At 37.5% G+C, this 18,771-nt stretch overlaps 1 protein-coding gene across 1 annotated transcript in view; it reads left to right on the top strand.

Annotated features, from left to right (window-relative positions):
* Positions 1-11,050, top strand: part of RAD18 (RAD18 E3 ubiquitin protein ligase) — a gene marked incomplete in the record, with an annotated part of 1,469,636 nt that extends 1,458,586 nt beyond the window's left edge. The window contains 1 exon segment of the mRNA XM_044077569.1: positions 10,918-11,050. Within this exon segment, the coding sequence (XP_043933504.1) occupies positions 10,918-10,990 (73 nt within the window).
* Between the last annotated feature and the right edge of the window lie 7,721 nt (positions 11,051-18,771).

The following is an 18,771-nucleotide window of genomic DNA, read 5'->3' as shown; positions in this document are numbered from 1 at the left end:
CAGGTCAGTTAAAGACTCCCACATAAGATAGAAGAGATCAGTTAAGGTTAGTCATCTGTGATCAGAGGGGGTATATATTTCAGAGCTTTACTAGAAAGTCTCACTCAGACTCTGCTACACTTTGCTGTGAGGGAAAGGTTAGTTTGCTTTTTCTTTGTTGTATTTTGTATTACTTTATTGCCTTTTTCTATTTTGAATACTTTGATTTGTTTTCTTTACCTTGTGTTTTACTTGTATTTTGCTTTTAACTGCATATTAAAACTTGAAAAGAAACCACAGCTCTGTCTCATGTGAGTCAGGCAGAAATTAGAACAGGTCAGTCAAAGACTCACACATAAGATAGAAGAGGTCAGGTAAGGTTAATCATCTGTTAACTGAGGGGGTGTAGCTAAGAACTAAACATTCTATTTAAGGGGTAAAATAAAACATTTTCGAGTTTTACTAGAAAGGCTCACACAGCCTCTGCTACACTTTGCTGTTAGGGCAAGCTTAGTTTGCTTTTTCTTTGTTGTATCTTGTATTATTTTATTACCTTTTTCTATTTTGAATACTGTGATTTCTTTTCTTTACCTTGTGTTTTTTTGTATTCTGCTTTTAACTGCATATTAATACTTGAAAAGAGACCACAGCTCTGTCTCTTGTCTGTCAGGCAGAAATTAGATCAGGTCAGGTAAAGACTCACCCATAAGCTATAAGAGGTCAGTTAATTTTAATCATCTGTGAACTGAGGGGGTGAAGCTAGGAGTTAAACCTTCTATTTAAGGGGTAAAATAAAACACTTCACAGCTTTACTAGAATGGCTCATCCAGACTCTGCTACACTTTGCTTTGAGGTAATGGTTAGTTTGCTTTTTATTTGTAGTATTTTGTATTACTTTTTTGCCTTTTTCTGTTTTTAATACGGTGATTTCTTTTTTTACCTTGTGTTTTACTTGTATTCTGCTTTTAACTGCATATTAAAATCTTGAAAATAGACCATAGCTCTGTCTTCTATGAGTCATGCAGAATTTAGAATAGGTCAATGAAAGGCTCCCACATAAGATAGAAGAGATCAGTTAAGGTTAGTCATCTGTGAACTGAGGGTGTGAAGCTAGGAACTAAACCTTCTATTTAAGAGGTAAAATAAAACATTTCACAGCTTTGCTAGAAAGGCCCACACAGACTCTGCTACATTTTGCTGTGAGGGCAAGGTTAGTTTGCTTTTTATTTGTTGTATTTTGTATCACTTGTTTGGCTTTTTCTATTTTGAATATTGTGATGTGTTTTCCTTACTTTATGTTTTACTTGTATTCTGCTTTTAACTGCATATTAAAACTTGAAAAGAGACCACAGCTGTCTCTCTTGTGAGTCAGGCAAAAATTAGAACAGGTCAGTTAAAGACTCGCACATAAGATAGAAGATGTCAGTTAAAGATAATTATATGTGAACTGGGAAAGGTGGAGCCAGAAACCAAACCTTCTATTTAGGGGTAAAATAAAACATTTCAGAGTTCTACGAGCAAGGCTCACTAGACTCTCCTACACTTTGCTGTAAGGGAAAGGTTAGCTTCCTATTTACTTCTTGTATTTTGTATTACTTTATTGCCTTTTTCTATTTTGAATATTGTGATTTTTTTTTATTGTGTGTTTTACTTGTATTCAGCTTTTAACTGCATGTTAAAACTTGAAAAGAGACCATAGCTCTGTCTCTTGTGAGTCTGGCAAAAATTAGAACAGATCAATTAAAGACTCACACAAAATATACAAGTGGTTAGTTAAGGTTAACCATCTGTGAACTGAAGCAGTGGAGCTAGGAACTAAACATTCTAATTAAGGGGTAAAATAAAACATTTCAGAGCTTTACCAAAAAGGCTCACCCAGACTGTGCTACACTTTGCTGTGAGGGAAAGGTTATTTGGTTTATTTTGTAGTACTTAATTGCCTTTTTCGTTTTTGAATACTGTGATTTGTTTTCTTTACCATGTTCTACTTGTATTCTGCTTTTAACTGCATGCTAAAACTTGAAAAATGACCACAACTCTGTCAATAGCAAGTCAGGCAGAAATTAGAACAGGTCATTTAAAGACTCACACATAAGCTAGAAGAGGTCAGTTAATGTTAATCATCTGTGAACTGAGGGGGTGAAGTTAGGAACTAAACCTTCTATTTAAGTGGTAAAATAAAACATTTCAGAGCTTTACTAGAAATGCTCAGCAAGACTTTGGTACATTTTGCTGTGAGGAAATGGTTAGTTTGCTTTTTATTTATTGTATTTTGTATTAATTTTTTGCCTTTTTCTATTTTGAATACTGTGATGTTTTTACCTTGTGTTTTACTTGTATTCTGCTTTTAGCTGCATATTAAAACTTGAAAAGAGACCACAGCTCTGTCTCTTGTGAATCAGGCATAAATTAGAACAGGTCAATTAAAGACTCACACATAAGCTACAATAGGTAATTTAATGTTAATCATTTGTTAACTGAGGGGGTGGAGCTAGGAACTAAACCTTCGATTTAAGGGTTAAAATAAAACATATCAGAGCTTTACTATAAAGGCTCACCCAGACTCTGCTATACTTTGTTGTTAGGGAAAGGTTAATTTTTCTTTTTATGTGTTGTATTTTGTATTACTTTATTGCCTTTCTCTGTTTTGAATACTGTGATTGTTTTCTTTAACTTGTGTTTTACTTTTATTCTGCTTTAAACTGCATATTAAAACTTGAAAAGAGACCACAGCTCTGTCTGTTATGAAACGTGGAAAGACACCACAGCTCTGTCTCTTGTGAGTCAGGCAGAAATTAGAACAGGTCAATTAAAGACTCCCACATAAGATAGAAGAGATCAGTTAAGGTTAGTCATCAGTGAACAGAGGGGTTGGACATTTCAGAGCTTTAATAGAAAGGCTTATTAAGACTCTGCTACAGTTTGCTGTGAGGGAAAGGTTAGTTTGCTTTTTATTTGTTGTATTTTGTATTACTTTTCTTGCCTTGTTCTATTTTACTACTGTGATTTGTTTTCTTTACATTGTGTTTTACTTATATTCTGCTTTTCACTGCATATTAAAACTTGAAAATACATCACAGCTGTCTCTCTCATGAGTCAGGCAGAAATTAAAACAGGTCAGGTAAAGACTCACACATAAGATAGAAGAGATCAGCTAAGGTTAATCATCTGTGAACTGGGGGTGTGGAGTTAGGAACTAAACTTTCTATTTAAGGGGTAAAATAAAACATTTTAGAGCTTTACTTGAAGTACTCACACACTCTGCTATACTTTGCTGTGAGGGAAAGGTTAGTTTGCTTATTATTTGTTGTATTTTGTATTATTTTATTTCCTTTTTCTATTTTGAATACTGTGATTTGTTTTCTTTATTATGTGTTTTACTTGTATTCTGCTTTTAACTGCATATTAAACCTTAAAAAGTGACCACAGCTCTGTCTCTTATGAGTCAGTCAGAAATTAGAACAGGTCAGTTAAAGACTCCCACATAAGATAGAAGAGATCAGTTAAGGTTAGTCATCTGTGAACATACGGGGTGGTCATTTTAGAGCTTTACAAGAAAGGCTCACTCAGACTCTGCTACAGTTTGCTGTGAGGGAAATTTTAGTTTGCTTTTTATTCGTGGTATTTTGTAATTATTTTTTACCTTTTTCTATTTTTAATATTGTGATTTTTTTCTTTACCTTTTGTTTTACTTGTATTTTGCTTTTAACTGCATAGTAAAACTTGAAAAGAGACCACAGCTCTGTCTCTTGTGAGTCAGGCAAAAATTAGAAGAGGTCAATTAAAGGCTCACACATAAGATAGAAAAGGTCAGTTAATGTTAATCGTCTGTTAACTGAGGGGTGCAGGTAGGAACTAAACCTTCTATTTAAGGGTTAAAATAAAACAAATCAGAGCTTTACTATAAAGGTTCACCCAGACTGCTACACTTTGCTGTGAGGGAAAGGTTAGTTTGCTTTTTATGTGTTGTATTTTGTATTATTTTCTTGCCTTTTTCTACTTTGAATGCTGTGATTTGTTTTCTTTACCTTGTGTTTTACTTGTTTTTTTTTTTATTTATTTTCTGCTTTTAACTCCATATTAAAACGTGGAGAATCACCACAGCTCTGTCTCTTGTGAGTCAGGCAGAAATTAGAACAGGTCAATTAAAGACTCACACATGAAGAGGTTAGTTAAGGTTAATCATCTGTGAACTGAGGTGGTGGAGCTAGGAACTAAACCTTCTATTTAAGGGGTAAAATAAAACATTTCAGAGCTTTACTGGAAAGGCTCACCAAGACTTTGCTAAACTTTGTAGTGAGAGGGTGGTTAGTTTGCTTTTTTGTTTTATTTTGTATTACATTTTTGCCTTTTTTAGTTTTGAATATTGTGGTTTGTTTTCTTTACCTTGTGTTTTATTTGTATTCTGCTTTTAACTGCATATTAAAACTTGAAAAGATACCACAGCTCTGCCTCTTGTGAATCAGGCAGAAATTAGAACAGGTCAATTAAAGACTCACACATAAGCTAGAAGAGGTCATTTAATGTTAATCATCTGTTAACTGAGGTGGTGGAGCTAGGAACTAAACCTTCTATTTAAGGGTTAAAATAAAACATATCAGAGCTGTACTGTAAAGTTTCACCCAGACTCTGCTACACTTTGCTGTGAGGGAAAGGGTTAGTTTGCTTTTTTTGTGTTGTATTTTGTATTATTTTTTTGTCTTTTTCTATTTTTAATGCTGTGATTTGTTTTCTTTACCTTGTGTTTTCCTTGTATTCTGCTTTTAACTGCATATTAAAACTTGAAAAGAGACCACAGCTCTGTTTCTTGCGAGTTAAGCAGAAATTAGAACAGGCCAATTAAAGACTCACACATAAGTTAGAAGAGGTCAGTTAAGGTTAATCATCTGTGAACTGAGAGGGTGGAGCTAGGAACTAAACCTTCTATTTAAGGGTTGAAATAAAACAATTCAAAGCTTTACTAGAAAGGCTCACCCAGACTCTGCTACACTTTGCTGTGAGGGAAGGGTTAGTTTGCTTTTTATTTGATTTATTTTGTATTACTTTTTTGCCTTTTTCTATTTTGAATTCTGTGATTTTTTTTATGTACCTTGTTTTACTTGTATTCTGCTATTAACTGCATATTAAAACTTGAAAAGTGACCAGTGCTGTCTCTTGCGAGTCAGGCAGAAATTAGAACAGGTCAATTAAAGACTCGCACATAAGAAAGAAGAGGTCAGTTAAGGTTAATAATCTGTGAACTGAGGGGGTGGAACAAGGATCTAAACCTTCTATTTAAAGGGTTAAAGTAAAACATTTCAGAGCTTTAATAGGCTCACCCAGACTCTGCTACACCTTGCTGTGAGGGAAAGGTTTGTTTGCTTTTTATTTTGTTTTTCTTTATTGCCTTTTTCTGTTTTGAATACTGTGATTTGTTTTCTTTACCTTATGTTTTACTTGTATTCTGCTTTTAACTGCATATTAAAACTTGAAAAGGGACCACAGCTCTGTCTGTTATGAGTCAGGCAGAAATTAGAACAGGTCAGTTAAAGACTCCCACATAAGATAGAAGAGATCAAGTTAAGGTTAGTCATCTGTAAACAGAGGGGGTGGACATTTCAGAGCTTTACTAGAAAGTCTCACTCAGACTCTGCTACACTTTGCTGTGAGGGAAAGGTTAGTTTGCTTTTTCTTTGTTGTATTTTGTATTACTTTATTGCATTTTTCTATTTTGAATACTTTGATTTGTTGTCTTTACCTTGTGTTTTACTTGTATTCTGCTTTTAACTGCATATTAAATTTTGAAAAGAGACCACAGCTCTGTCTGTAGTGAGTCAGGCAGAAATTAGAACAGGTCAATTAAAGACTCACACATAAGATAGAAGAGGTCAGTTAAGGTTATTTATCTGTGAACTGAGGGACTGGAGCTAGGAACTAAACCTTTTTTAAGGGGTAAAATAAAACATTTCATAGCTTTACTTAAAAGGCTCACCCAGGCTCTGCTACACTTTGCTGTGAAGGAAGGGTTAGTTTGTTTTTTATTTGTTTTATTTTGTAATACTTTATTGTTTTTTTCTATTTTGAATACTGTCATTTGTTTTCTTTACCTTGTGTTTTACTTGTAGTCTGCATTTAACTGCATATTATATTAAAACTTGAAAAGAGACCACATCTCTGTCTATTTTGAGTCAGGCAGAAATTAGAACAGGTCAATTAAAGACTCACAGTTACAGTTGCGTCAGGAAGGGCATCAAGCTTAAAATTTTTGCCAAATCTTACATGCACACATCAGTACATATATACATACCAGATCGGTCGAGGCCCGTGTTAACAACTACCGCCACCAGTACTGTTGGCCAACATGGTAGTGGTGGAAATTGGGCTATTGTTGGCCAAAAGAGGAGAAGAGGGAGAAGGCATGCCTGAAGGCAGGTAAAGGCTAGGACTGTGATAGTGAGGGTCGGAACTTTGAATGTTGGCAGTATGACTGGTATAGGGAGATAGCTAGCTGATGTGATGGACAGAAGAAAGTTTGGTATATTGTGTGTGCAAGAGACCAGATGGAAGTGGAGCAAGGCTAGGTGTATCAGAGGTGGGTTCAAATTGTTTTATCATGGTGTGGATGGGAGGAAATTGGCATAGGGTTTATCCTGAAAGAACAGTATGCTAAGACTGTTTTGGAGGTGAAAAGTGTGTCAGATAGAGTGATGTTTATAAAGCTGGAAATTGAGACTGTAATGATGATTGCATATGCTCTACATGTTGGGAGTGTGCTGGATGCGAAAGAAAGTTTTGAGTGAGTTGGATGAAGTGGTGATGACTGTACCTAAGGGTGAGAGACTGATGATTGGAGCAGATTTCACTGGGCATGTTGGTGAAGGGAACAGAGGGGATGAGGAAGTGATGGGTAGGTATGATGTTAAGCAAAGGAATGCAGAAGGTCATATGGTAGTAGATTTTGTGAAAAGGATGGACATGGCTGTGGTGAATGCATATTTTAACAAGAGGGAGGAGCATAGGATGACATACAAGAGTGGAGGAAGATGCACACAGGTGGAGTATATCTTATGTAGAAGGGCCAGTCTGAAGGAGATTAGAGACTGTAAAATTGTGGCAGGGGATTCAGCTTACTAGCTAAGGCTTTTGCCACCCCTATAGTGCCTTTTTTAGGCAAGGCTCAAAGGAAAAAAACACCACCGTAACAAGTATAAGTACGCAGAATCTGAAGGTAATGCTACCCAATGCTAGAAGTCTAAATCTCAAAATGCACTCTCTCGAGGCACTCCTAAAAATGGAGAACATCGATATCTGTGCAGTAACTGAGACCTGGTTTAAGGCTCCAGAGAGCACCCCTGCAATACCAGGCTACAACTCTTACCACACTTTTCGGCCACCAAACCAGGACCGAAACACTAAAGGTGGAGGAGTGTCCATATTCACCAAGGATATTCACACCTCCAGGCTAGTTGCCCAACACAATGCATCCGAAATTCTCCAGGTGCAACTAACACTAGGTAAGACTACAATCCAAATTGTAGCTTGCTACAGGTCCCCCACCGTGCCCCAAGATTCTCACTACACCTTTCTAAACATACTGGAAAATATTAAGATACAACCAAACACCCTAATACTGGGTGATTTCAACTACCCTGCCATTAATTAACTGGGAAAACTACTCGTGTACCAACACCTTTGCCCAACGGTTCTTGGAATTCATAAATTCCAACACCGTAGATCAACTAATTTGTAGTCCCACTAGGGGCTCCAATATCCTGGACCTGGTCATTACCAACATGGGAAATTGATGCTCCATACCAGTGGTCACCCCCTTGTTGGTTAGGTCTGACTATAAGCTAATCACCTTTGACATCCACATCCCACCCCCACCCCCCAGTAAGGAAACATCCGTAAAAAACTTCTCCAAGGCCAACTTCATGCTACTCAAGTCAGAAATGACAAATGTCATGACATCCATGCAGACATGAACTGAAAGTACGACTCCCGAATCCTACACTAAAGCACTGTATGAGCACATCCACTCGTGCATGAATCATGCCATCCCAAATAGAACCAAGATGCTCTCCACCAAAAAAAGGAAGCCAATCTGGTAGTTCCCTGTCATAAACAAACTATACAACAGAAGGAAGAAACTGTTGCAGAAAAGAGGTAAATCCCAGGATGCAAAAAACTCCCTTACCAGTCTCAGAAAGAAGCTGAGATCCCTCATAAAATCCTCCAAAGCTTGTTACGAAAATAAAATTGCCAAAGATTCCAAAGACGACCACAAGACATTCTATAGCTATGTCAAGAATCTAAATGGCAATGCTCAGATCTGCTCTGAGCTACAACAGAATGACATTAAATATACTGATCCCAAGGACATTGCCAGTATCCTGGCAGATCAATTCAGTACCAACTTCACCCCCCCTCTTACCTCCTAAAGGGCCCATCTCAATACCAAAAGACTGCCAAATTCCGGTAATCACAGCCACACAGGTAAAAATTGCACTCTCCAAAGCTAGGAATACAGCATCCATGGGACCAGATGACATCCTGGGCTGTGTACTACACTAGCACCTCACTTAAGTGTCATGTTTAATCATAGCCTCACCTCAGGCATCATGCCCACTGATTGGCACACAGCTGCAGTTGTCCCACTTCACAAGGGAGGATCCACCTTGGATCCTGGGAACTACCGTTCCATCAGTCTGATGAGCCCAATTTTCAAGGCCATGGAACGTATTATCATGGAACTTATAAACAAAGACATTGGCAACCTTCAAACACTGGACCTCACCCAGTTTGGGTTTGTGAAGGGCCGATCGTGTCTCCTGAACCTGATTGACTTCTTTGAATCTTGTTCCAGAGCCATCGACGACGGTAAGGTGGTCCACACAGCCTATCTCGACACCATCGCCACTCTGGAATCACAGATAAACTTACTAAGCTGGGCATAAATCCCAATGTCACTCAATGGGTTGCCAACTGGCTTACTGACAGAACCCACACTGTAAAAGTAGCCGACTCCAAGTCCAGCTCCAGACAAGTGGAGTACCTCAGGGTTCAGTCCTGGGACTGCTCTTGTTTGGCATCTACATCTCTGAAGTACTGGCCAACACTATGGGACTCTGGCTAACAAAGTTCACAGATGACTGCAAACTGGGACCCATTATTGAATCCCAAAATGATGTGGATATTCTACAAAAGGGCCTTATAGAAACAGATGCCTGGTGCCAGAGCCATGGGCTCAAGCTCAATGCCAAGAAGTGTATAGTTATCCCCTTTGGGAAAAACCATGTACCTATGAATTAGCACATAGGTGGCAGTGCACTAAACACTGAAAGTGTGATAAGAGACTTAGGAACACAGGTGGACAGTGGTCTCACCTTTGATAACCACATCGCCACAACAGTCAGGAAATCCTTCTATGTGGCACACCTCATCACTAAGGGCTTTTCATCCAGAAAAAAGGAGATCATTGTTCCATTGTACTCATCCCTCATTAGACCCATCATAGAGTACAATGCCCCATTTGATATGTACCTCAGAAGACATTTGCAACAACTGGAAAGGTCGCAGAAACACCTCACTAAAAGAATCACAGGCCTAAAGCCGATGCCTTATGCTAACCGACTAAAAAAACTCCAGCTATACTCTGTTGCATATAGTCTACTCAGAGGCAATCTCTGTTTAACATACAAGACCATGTCAAACCCAGAGCTGTTGGACATGCTACACTTAAAGAAATACCAATCCATCAAAACCATATGCTCCAGGGACTTAAATCTTGTCATCACAATGAACAATACATGCTGGAGGGATAGGTTCCTGACCCAGAGACTCCCCATATTCTGGAATAGACTGCCAATACATGTCAAGCAGAGCGTCTCCTTGGCCCTCTTCAAAAGGAACATTGATGACTGAATGGGAGATAGGAAATTTACCTTGGGAATCACGTCAGTTGCCCTGCTAGACAGGAGTCCAGGGAAGTAAATAATGTGGGAAGAAATAGCCAGGGAATTGTTATGGCTTGGCTTGTATAGGCCCTAGGGCCAATAGCCGAGTACCAACCTATGAACCTATACATCTCAGCCTCTTAGGGCAAGAGTTCTAGATAAAGCAAAAATAAAATAAAGGGGGGACAAAGGAACAAGACCTGGGGACAGATTTTAAATATATCTCGTATAAAGTTAGAAAGTGGCTAGATTAAAAGGGTTTGCATTACAATGACTTTTCCACAAGATATAAAGTCTAAACGTCAGATGTCTGTCATCATTTAGTGACTTCAGCCATCAATGATTTGCCAGAGAACCACATATTTTGTGAAAAACAGACCAAATATATAAGCACAAATCTGGACAGTCTGCAATATGCTGGATAATAGAGAGGTATTTACCATTAACTGTTCCTCCTAGCCAGCAAACTCATAACAGCTCCTGTGGTTACCATGCTTGGTGTATATGGGGGAAGCTCTGGAAAGTTTGTAACTGTAATCAGCAGTTAGTGTGTTTTATAGTGGGATTTAAAGATAGAAGAAATATTTGGCTTCCTGTTTAAGGAAGCAGTGCTTTCATTTTACATATATTCCAATCTCGTGTTGCTAACCTGCAGCTTGGTAGATGATTGTACTGAAATGTCATGATAGTGTTCCATCAAGTTAATGATGTGCCTTTTTACTATTTAACATCTATTATTTGTGAAGTGTATCAAAGTAGCTAAGGGCAAATCAGTACACTTCTTTACTGATGCAGAGATATTTTTTCCATATTTTTCACACCCAAAAATAAAAGTCTGTCAAATTGTCGCTCACTGTCTCCGTGAATCGGGGTTTAAAGAAAAAAAGTAATTCAGTTTAGTAGGAAGTAATTTTTTTTTAATCTGACAAATTAGAAAGAAAATATGTATGTTTTATTTTCTTGAATATGTTATTAATTGCGAGCTGTCCTTTTTTGTTTATAGTGCTTTCCAGAATTCTGAGATTCCAAGCAAGACACATGATCCTGAAATTACCGTGGATACAGATGAATTATAAATCTTTTTAACAGTCATTATAAATGAACTGTAAATGCCTACCATACAGCTCCTGAATCTGGCCATAAATGCAACTTCTGTTATGCAAAGTATTTGATTGCTGAACCACACTTAGCAATAAATTATGACTGCCTCTGAGTCTGATATGCTGAAATCCTTTGGAACAGACATACGTCGGATATTGAGGACATCACTTCAGCAACAAACTCAAGATGTTCAGTAGCAGACATTTTCATTTCAAAATGTTTTGAAGTAAATTTATCTTCAAAACGCATTATAAGCAGCAATGTTTTTATTTCAAAATTCTTTTGCATAATATTTAAAATGTAAATGAAAAATATTATTAAATAAGTAGTTATTGTTAGTATGTGCAGATTATTTTTAGAAATTAAAACATTTCTACTAGTATCTTTAAACTTATAGCTGATTTCAAACACTTTTCTCCACTCTCATTTTCTTTCTGCCATGTTTCTGTTTCATTTATTTTCTCACTTTCTATAGTATTCACACCAGCTTTCTAATTGTGTTTACTCCATCTATCTGCATTGCTTCAAAATTGTCTAGAACTCTTTACCTGCATGAAATTTGGCTGTATGACATAGAAAGATAACGCTCTGACAACCCAAGTAGTGGGTCAGGCAGTGGTGGAGCTGAGCAAGGAGAGTGGGCTTGAGTGGCTAAAGCTAGCTCATCCATCCTGAGGAAGGGAGCGATGGACTGGTGGGCTAATGTCTCTCCACAAACAGAGGATTCTAGGTGGCAGGATTACACCCTGTAACCCAGGCCTTGGACAAGGTGTTCTCAAGAGAGTGATGGTGCCTCTACCTGTGCATGCATTGGACCAAGCTTACAGGAATGTGACCAAAGTAGCTACCAAGGTGAGGGGTTAGGACCACCATAGAATCTCCCACTGCCTTTTTGACAAACTGCTTCCTTGCAGGCTCACTAATATGACCAGTTTGTAGGCGTGTACTTGAAGGGGTGTGCGTCTTGTGTCTCTATAAGGCTGCATTGGTGGATCAGTGGTGATATTGATCCTTAATGTAAACCCTTAAACTCTCTTGCAGGATGTCCAGTGAGGTGGTAGGGTGAGTCTACTTAGTGGATTATTTGGATACTAGGGCAGGTTGAGGATGATAATGTCCCTTTTTTAATTCCTTCAGATCTTTTGGGTTTCTAATACCATGTCAGAAATGGACCCCATTCCTAAGGCAAAGTATGATTAAAGTTCATGAAATTAGTATTGTTTCAATCTTTGATGTCAGCCAGAAGTGCTCTTCGCAGCACCTGCAGTGTGCCCAGTAATGACTCCTACAATTTGTATGGAGTTACTTGTATTGGTAACATATGGAAATACAATTGTAGTTTCTTTTTTATAAGACCCATTGCTCCTACTACTATTGGGACTGTCTGGGTATCTTTCTTCCACATTGCTCTCATTTCTGCCTGCAAATCCTGATAGTTTATAACTTTGTGTCTCTCTGTATGCAAGACTGTAGTCACAGGGTGTGGCAATGTTAATGATTAATGCTACTTTTATCTTCTTTTCATGGACCACTATATCTGGTTTTCTAGCATCTGTCTTTTGAACTGTTTGTAATGGATGATCCCATGTGATGTAAACTTCATCATTTTCTATGAAGCTTTGTGGCTTATGTTTCCAGTGTTTTTCAGCCAATTCAGTACCATAATGTTTGCACGATCTCCAGTGCAACAATCTTTCCACATTATTATGCCTTTGAGTATACACTCCTTCTGCCATTAGTATGTCACAACCAGCAACAAGGTGTGCGACTGTTTCCAATTCAGTTTTACAAAACCTACATTTGTCTGTTTCTCCCACATGTTTAATGGAATTTGTAAACAAACATGTATCGTGGGACGCCAGTATTAACCTTTCATTTCTTGGTTTGAATTTGCCTCTCCTTAACCATTCCTGCATTCCTTCCTGATCAACATGAGGTTCTTCCAGACGTTTTCTATACTTGCAGTTATATTTATGCATTTTCCATATTTCTTGCCTTCTCATCTGGTCTTTCACCTTATATTCTTTCTTTTGTTTTTTGGAGCATTCAGTTGCTGCCTGATTTTTATCTTCTTCTGGTTTGATTTCCATTCCTACTTGATGCCGATATGCTTCTGCTAGATTAAGCAGAGAAGTCATCTTAGATTTATTCTCTTCATGGTTCAAAAGGATAATGTCCTTCACTATGGGTCCTCAAGTTGTCTTTCAGTATGTCTATTGAGGAGGGCAGGGAGAGGGGCTTTGTGGGCAGATTGATAGGTAGAAGGAGGTTGATGGACAGTGCATGTTAGGGATCTATCCACCTTCCTTCCTGCCTGGAAGATAGCTCCCTCAAGCTTATCTCTCTTGTGTTATTGTCTGTAGGTCAGTGATTGGGAGTGAATGGACCAAGAGTCAAGGGGAAATCTTATGGTCAGCAGGTTGAAAGCAAAAAGACTTACAACTTCCCACATGATTTATACAATGCATTGCATTTTTCTTAAACTGTGACAGCTAGTATATAATCTTGTTTCTTTTCAAACTATGTAGATGAGTAAAACTGTAATCTGTGCATCCTGTGTATCACTTCGTCTCCTTTTATGCTTATATTATTGCTTCATATCAATTATCTCTTACCACAGAAGCTGTTCAGTAGCATTTTCATTTTCCTGATTTTTCAGTCTTTATCACCTGCAGGTTGTGGCTGCTTTCCCTGGCATGCAATAGCTTCCATGCACAACAGCAATCTTTTTTTGACTCACTCGGCTGCCTGTAGTATGATACGTGGCCACTGGGCAGCAGCTTCTTAAATATTACTGAAATTAGAAACCAACAGACCTCATTTTTTCGACCTCTCTCTTCCTGACATCATCTCTGAAGAAGTCTGTGTAATGTATTTAATTTATTTGTTTATTTGGCTGTGTTTCTCCTGACTTCCCTGGCAGCAGCTTATTTCATTTATTGTTATAATAACTAAATAATTTGTTTTCCTTTGTATGACAAATTATTGATTTGTTAGAGTGGCTTATTTCATTATTTCTTAGGATAAGCTTGTCTGTCATTTGTAAGACTTTTTTAACGAGTGTATTTATTCATCACAGTTTAACTTACAACATAACTTCACATACATTAATAATAAAAATGTCAAACCTTTTCCCATCGTCATCTTCATGCATTATACATTTATCCTCATAACTTCAGTGTTAGGCTTTATTACATGCTTTCATATTTTTAGTACCCACCAAACCTCCAACATCACACCATCTTGACTACTGTTTTTTAAAGTATTGATTCCAAACATACTATTTATTTTTATGCATTTTACTTCATTTGTCTTTTAAAGAGCTCACCTTCATTTCTTCAATTTCTTTTATAATATTCAGTACATTCTCTAACATTGGTTTAGTCTTTCATTTTCATTTTCTCATTATTACTTTTTTGGCTGCCAACAGCATTAAACTTAATAAGGCCTTACTATGTCTTGGCACCTCTATTACTAAACACTAACTCAAAAATATTATCTCCCTAGTTACCACAATGTATTCCCCCAGTATTTGTATCAAAACTTTCTGTAAGGAGTTTTGAAAATCGGTTAACTCCATAGATTTCCAAAATGCACATTCCCAGTTCTTACGCTGTTCTGCTCCACATCTCCAACTCAGGAGGATGATCTTTTTATAAACATATCTATAGAAATATCCTGAACCATTTAGACCTTTTTGCATAGACTGGTACTCGGTAAATTTCTTCCATGTTTTTTTCTTAATAACTTGCCTGTTTATTGTCATTTCCCATTCCTTTCTAAGCTCCCCTGATAGATTCATATAGTTATACACAATCTTATATGTTTTGCTTATTATCATCTGTTTTGGGCCGCACTGCAAAGTTCACCAAGACTAGTCTTTTACTTATTCCTGTCTCTCTTCCCTGGTCTCTTACAATTTGTTTTCTGCTGTTAGCCCTGATAAAAGAGATCATCCCTACCCTGCAAGTCAAAGTCTTGCTTAGTTTTCTCCCGCTCTGTTACTTTTCCTTCCCAATGTGTATATTCTCAGTATCTTAGTTCCTTACATAATTTCTTCCATTAACTTCCAGCTACTTCCTACTTAATTTGGTTGTCCTTGCTATTGTGTATCCCGGTCAGAAGAATCTCCTCATTGCAGTCCTTCATCACTCTACTCTATATAACATTTTCTAGAACTTTTTGAACACAGCATTCTGTATGGTTATTACTATTTTCTTTAAATGGTTTGCATCAGAAATACTAATCTATCTTTAGCCTGTTTCATTTCCCTCCCATACCACCTTCAACATTTTACACTTTTCCCTCAGCTTGTTTTATAGACCTGCAGCCTTAAAAGCTACTATTCCCAGTTGCCTTTCACTGTAGGGAGAATCAGCTTATCCCATTTAATTCTTGCCCTTTCCCCTCCCTTTGATTAAAAAATTCCCTGGCCTACACACATGACCAGCGGAACTATAAACATTTCCATACCCTATATCTTACTGTCCAAATTCACACTCATAACCTTTGAGTCACTTATTCTTTCTAATTATCTTCTGCTTAGTTTCCTCACATAAGTCTTCAACTGCCATAACTGAGTCTTTTTCAACCCATATACCGAATGATAACTTTGTCATGTGTCTATAAATATGGAAATTGAACTAATTTGTTTATAAGCACAAAGTTTACTGCTTTTGTCTTGAGTTTATCATATTGTATTAAGTATCCTGAAAATGCCTGAAACTATTTCAAAATATTCCACAGCACTTGGATATCCTGTTTTTGGTATGTCATATACAGTTTAATATAATCTGAGAACAAGACTGTTTTCTCTTAATTGCCACAACAGTTGTATCTTTGGATTTGTGAATCCCTTTTTTACCAAAAGCTCTGAAAATAAGGCAAATAATTGAAGGAAAAGAGGAAATGTCAGCCTGGTTCCCCTGCACATACTCAATTTGCCTGATGGCATCTCTCCCATCTTTTTTTCTCACCTCTGATCCATTACGTCGTCACCTCATTATCTATATTATTTTTTTTGGGAAAGGCAAATGCTGCCATTGCTCTACAGATAAACTCTCAATTGACCTTGTCAAATACTTCCTCTAATCCAAGCTTACTAACAATCATGGCATTTATGTTCATATTCCCTCTGAATGATTATTGTTCTGATAATATTGTTGTATTTTGTCTCCCTCCCACAAAAACACATCCTTTTGTCAATGTTCATAGCATTTCTTTTATTTTCTTAATATAGACATAAACACTTGATAATCATAACTTAAAATAGAAACTGGTTTATGTAAAAACTGGTCTGTGGGTCTTTCCTGTATACAGAATACTGCTAACACTGCTTTCCTACAGGATTCTGGCACTTCTCCCCCTTTCAGTGCATTATTAAACAATGCCTTCCAAGTCTTTATCATTCTCTTCATTCCAAAATGTCTATAGTGATCTTATCTATTCCCAAGGATTCCCTGTGGATTGAGTATACATCACAGGTTTAATTCGTTCTTTATATATTCTGGCTGCGAACACTTGAGACTCCTTTTCCTTTAACAATGGCAAATCTATAGCTTTCATAAATATTTTAGATTACACCTTATCCTGACTTCCCCATTCCATAGCCTTTTATAACATTTGTAACATTTCTAAAATATTTCAATTATCTCATCAGGATCTGTCATTTTTCATCTTGTCATAGTAGACCCTGAGTATTTTTTTACCACTCCTATTTTTTGTTGTTTTAGTTATCATGTTAACAGTTAATACACTATGATTATGTGAAAAGTACCTGCTTAACAACAGTTTTTCTAAACTCATATATGTTATCTAAATGCGTGACCATTTTCCCAAACATTCTGCAGCTGTTCATCCTGCAATTCTGAAAAATATTTTTTTTCTGTTTTGCAGTGATTTATCTTTTGTCAATCCTAGTAAATATTTCCTGTTTTCCTTCTCCCACATTTCATTCACCTTCAAATATACTATATTTCTTGAAATCCATTTTGGGATTGTCATAAATGCTAGCTACCCATTCAGGTGCAGCTTCTATCAGACCTAGAAGTATTTTCACTGTTACCCAATTCTTAATTTTTTCTGTTTTCAATAAATGTATAGGATAGCACCAGTGTCTCTCCTTTACTTTATCACAGTGCATCTGTATCCTAATCCTCACAGGTGCATGGCTGAAGACACTAAAAAAAAAAAAAAAAATTTAAGCTTGTTTCCTGCCTTTCCTGTTAAGTGGTATAGACTATTTGTAGGCTTCTGAGCCCCCAAACCCTTCTGTGTTGGAGGGAAGCCTTCTAGCTTAGTTTTTTTCCCTATAACTAGCCAGTTTTCTAGTTTCAGCACTCAAATCTGTTTCTTTGATCTCCAGCACTTGTTCAGAAAAAAAAAAAAAAAAAATTTCATCTGCTTTTACTGCACTTGTGTTTCTACCTACTTTTTTTTACTTTTGCATCATCTTAAAAGTGCTCAATTGTATTTATTACTGCTTGGTGTAACTCATTCTAAGCCTTCTGGTTTAAACACTTGGGCTTCGGACCAGTTGTTTTGCACTGAGAGGGTTTGTGGTCTGCACTGTAGTGGCAGAACAGGTAGCTTACATCCTTCTAGGTTGGGAACTGCTGATTGAGGGCTCAGTGTCTGTTATTCTAAAAGTGTATTAATTCTGGTTTAAGCAGTTGGGCTTTCAGGCCAGTTATTTTACATTAAGAGGGTTTGTGGTCTGCACTCTTGTGGGAGGAGAGGCTGGACTCTGCCCTTCTGAGCTGGGAATTTCTGATTGAAGGCTTATAGTGCATGCATATCTGAACTGCTTCTTACCGAAGTTGGTGCGCCTTGTTTGCTGTGGCATAGACTGGATTCGGGCCTGCTGGATCTAGCTTTGTTTGTGTAACTTGAGCACTAATCCAGGCATTCTCTAAAGTATTCAATTGTATTTATTACTGCTTGGTAGTAACTTGATTAAAGTTTAGCTGTCATTCTAAGTCTTTTGGATTAAGCACTTGGGCTTCAGACCAGTTGTTTTACATTAGGAAGGTTTGTGGCATGCACTGTGGTGGCAGGACAGGTAGCTTTCATCCTTCTAAGTTGGGAATTGCTGATTGAGAGCCCAGTGTCTGTTATTCTTAAAGTGTATTAGTTCTGGTTTAAGCACTTGGGCTTCAGGCCAGTTATTTTACATTAAGAAGGTTTGTGGTCTGCACTCTTGTGGGAGAAGAGGCTGGACTCTGCCCTTCTGAGCTGGGAATTTCTGGTTAAAGGTTTATAGTGCCTGAATATTTGAACTGTATCTTACTGAAATTGGTACACCTTGTTTGCTGTAGCATAGACTAGATCCAGGCCTGCTGAATCTAGCTTTGTTTATATGCTTGTTGTTTGTTTGCTTGTTATTTCCCTGGAACGCTAATTCCACCTAATACTGGCTTCTCAGCTTCTGTGGATCACTAGTGATATCTGCATTGCTTACTGTACTTATTTCCTTGTTTCACTTGAAAGAAAGTTACTGTTTGTCATTTTGCATTTAAGTTACCTGTAACACATTGCACTTAAGTTACCTGGCACTTGCTCACTAAAGCAATTATATGTCAGCACTAAAAATTAAAAGCACTACACCCTCACTCCCCACTGGCCCTGGTTTTCAATTATTAAGGAATTCCCAATATTATTCTAGCATGTCCAAAGGTCAGTTGTCAATCTCCTCTCCAGTCCAGCTGGTGAATCTGGGAATCTTGAGGCAATGTTACAACTGCCTCATGTACACAGA

This window comes from Protopterus annectens, chromosome 7.part0 (assembly GCF_019279795.1).
Source record: "Protopterus annectens isolate FY-2018-M chromosome 7.part0, PAN1.0, whole genome shotgun sequence".
Lineage (NCBI taxonomy): Eukaryota > Metazoa > Chordata > Ceratodontiformes > Protopteridae > Protopterus > Protopterus annectens.
This window is presented reverse-complemented; position numbering and strand designations above follow the sequence as displayed.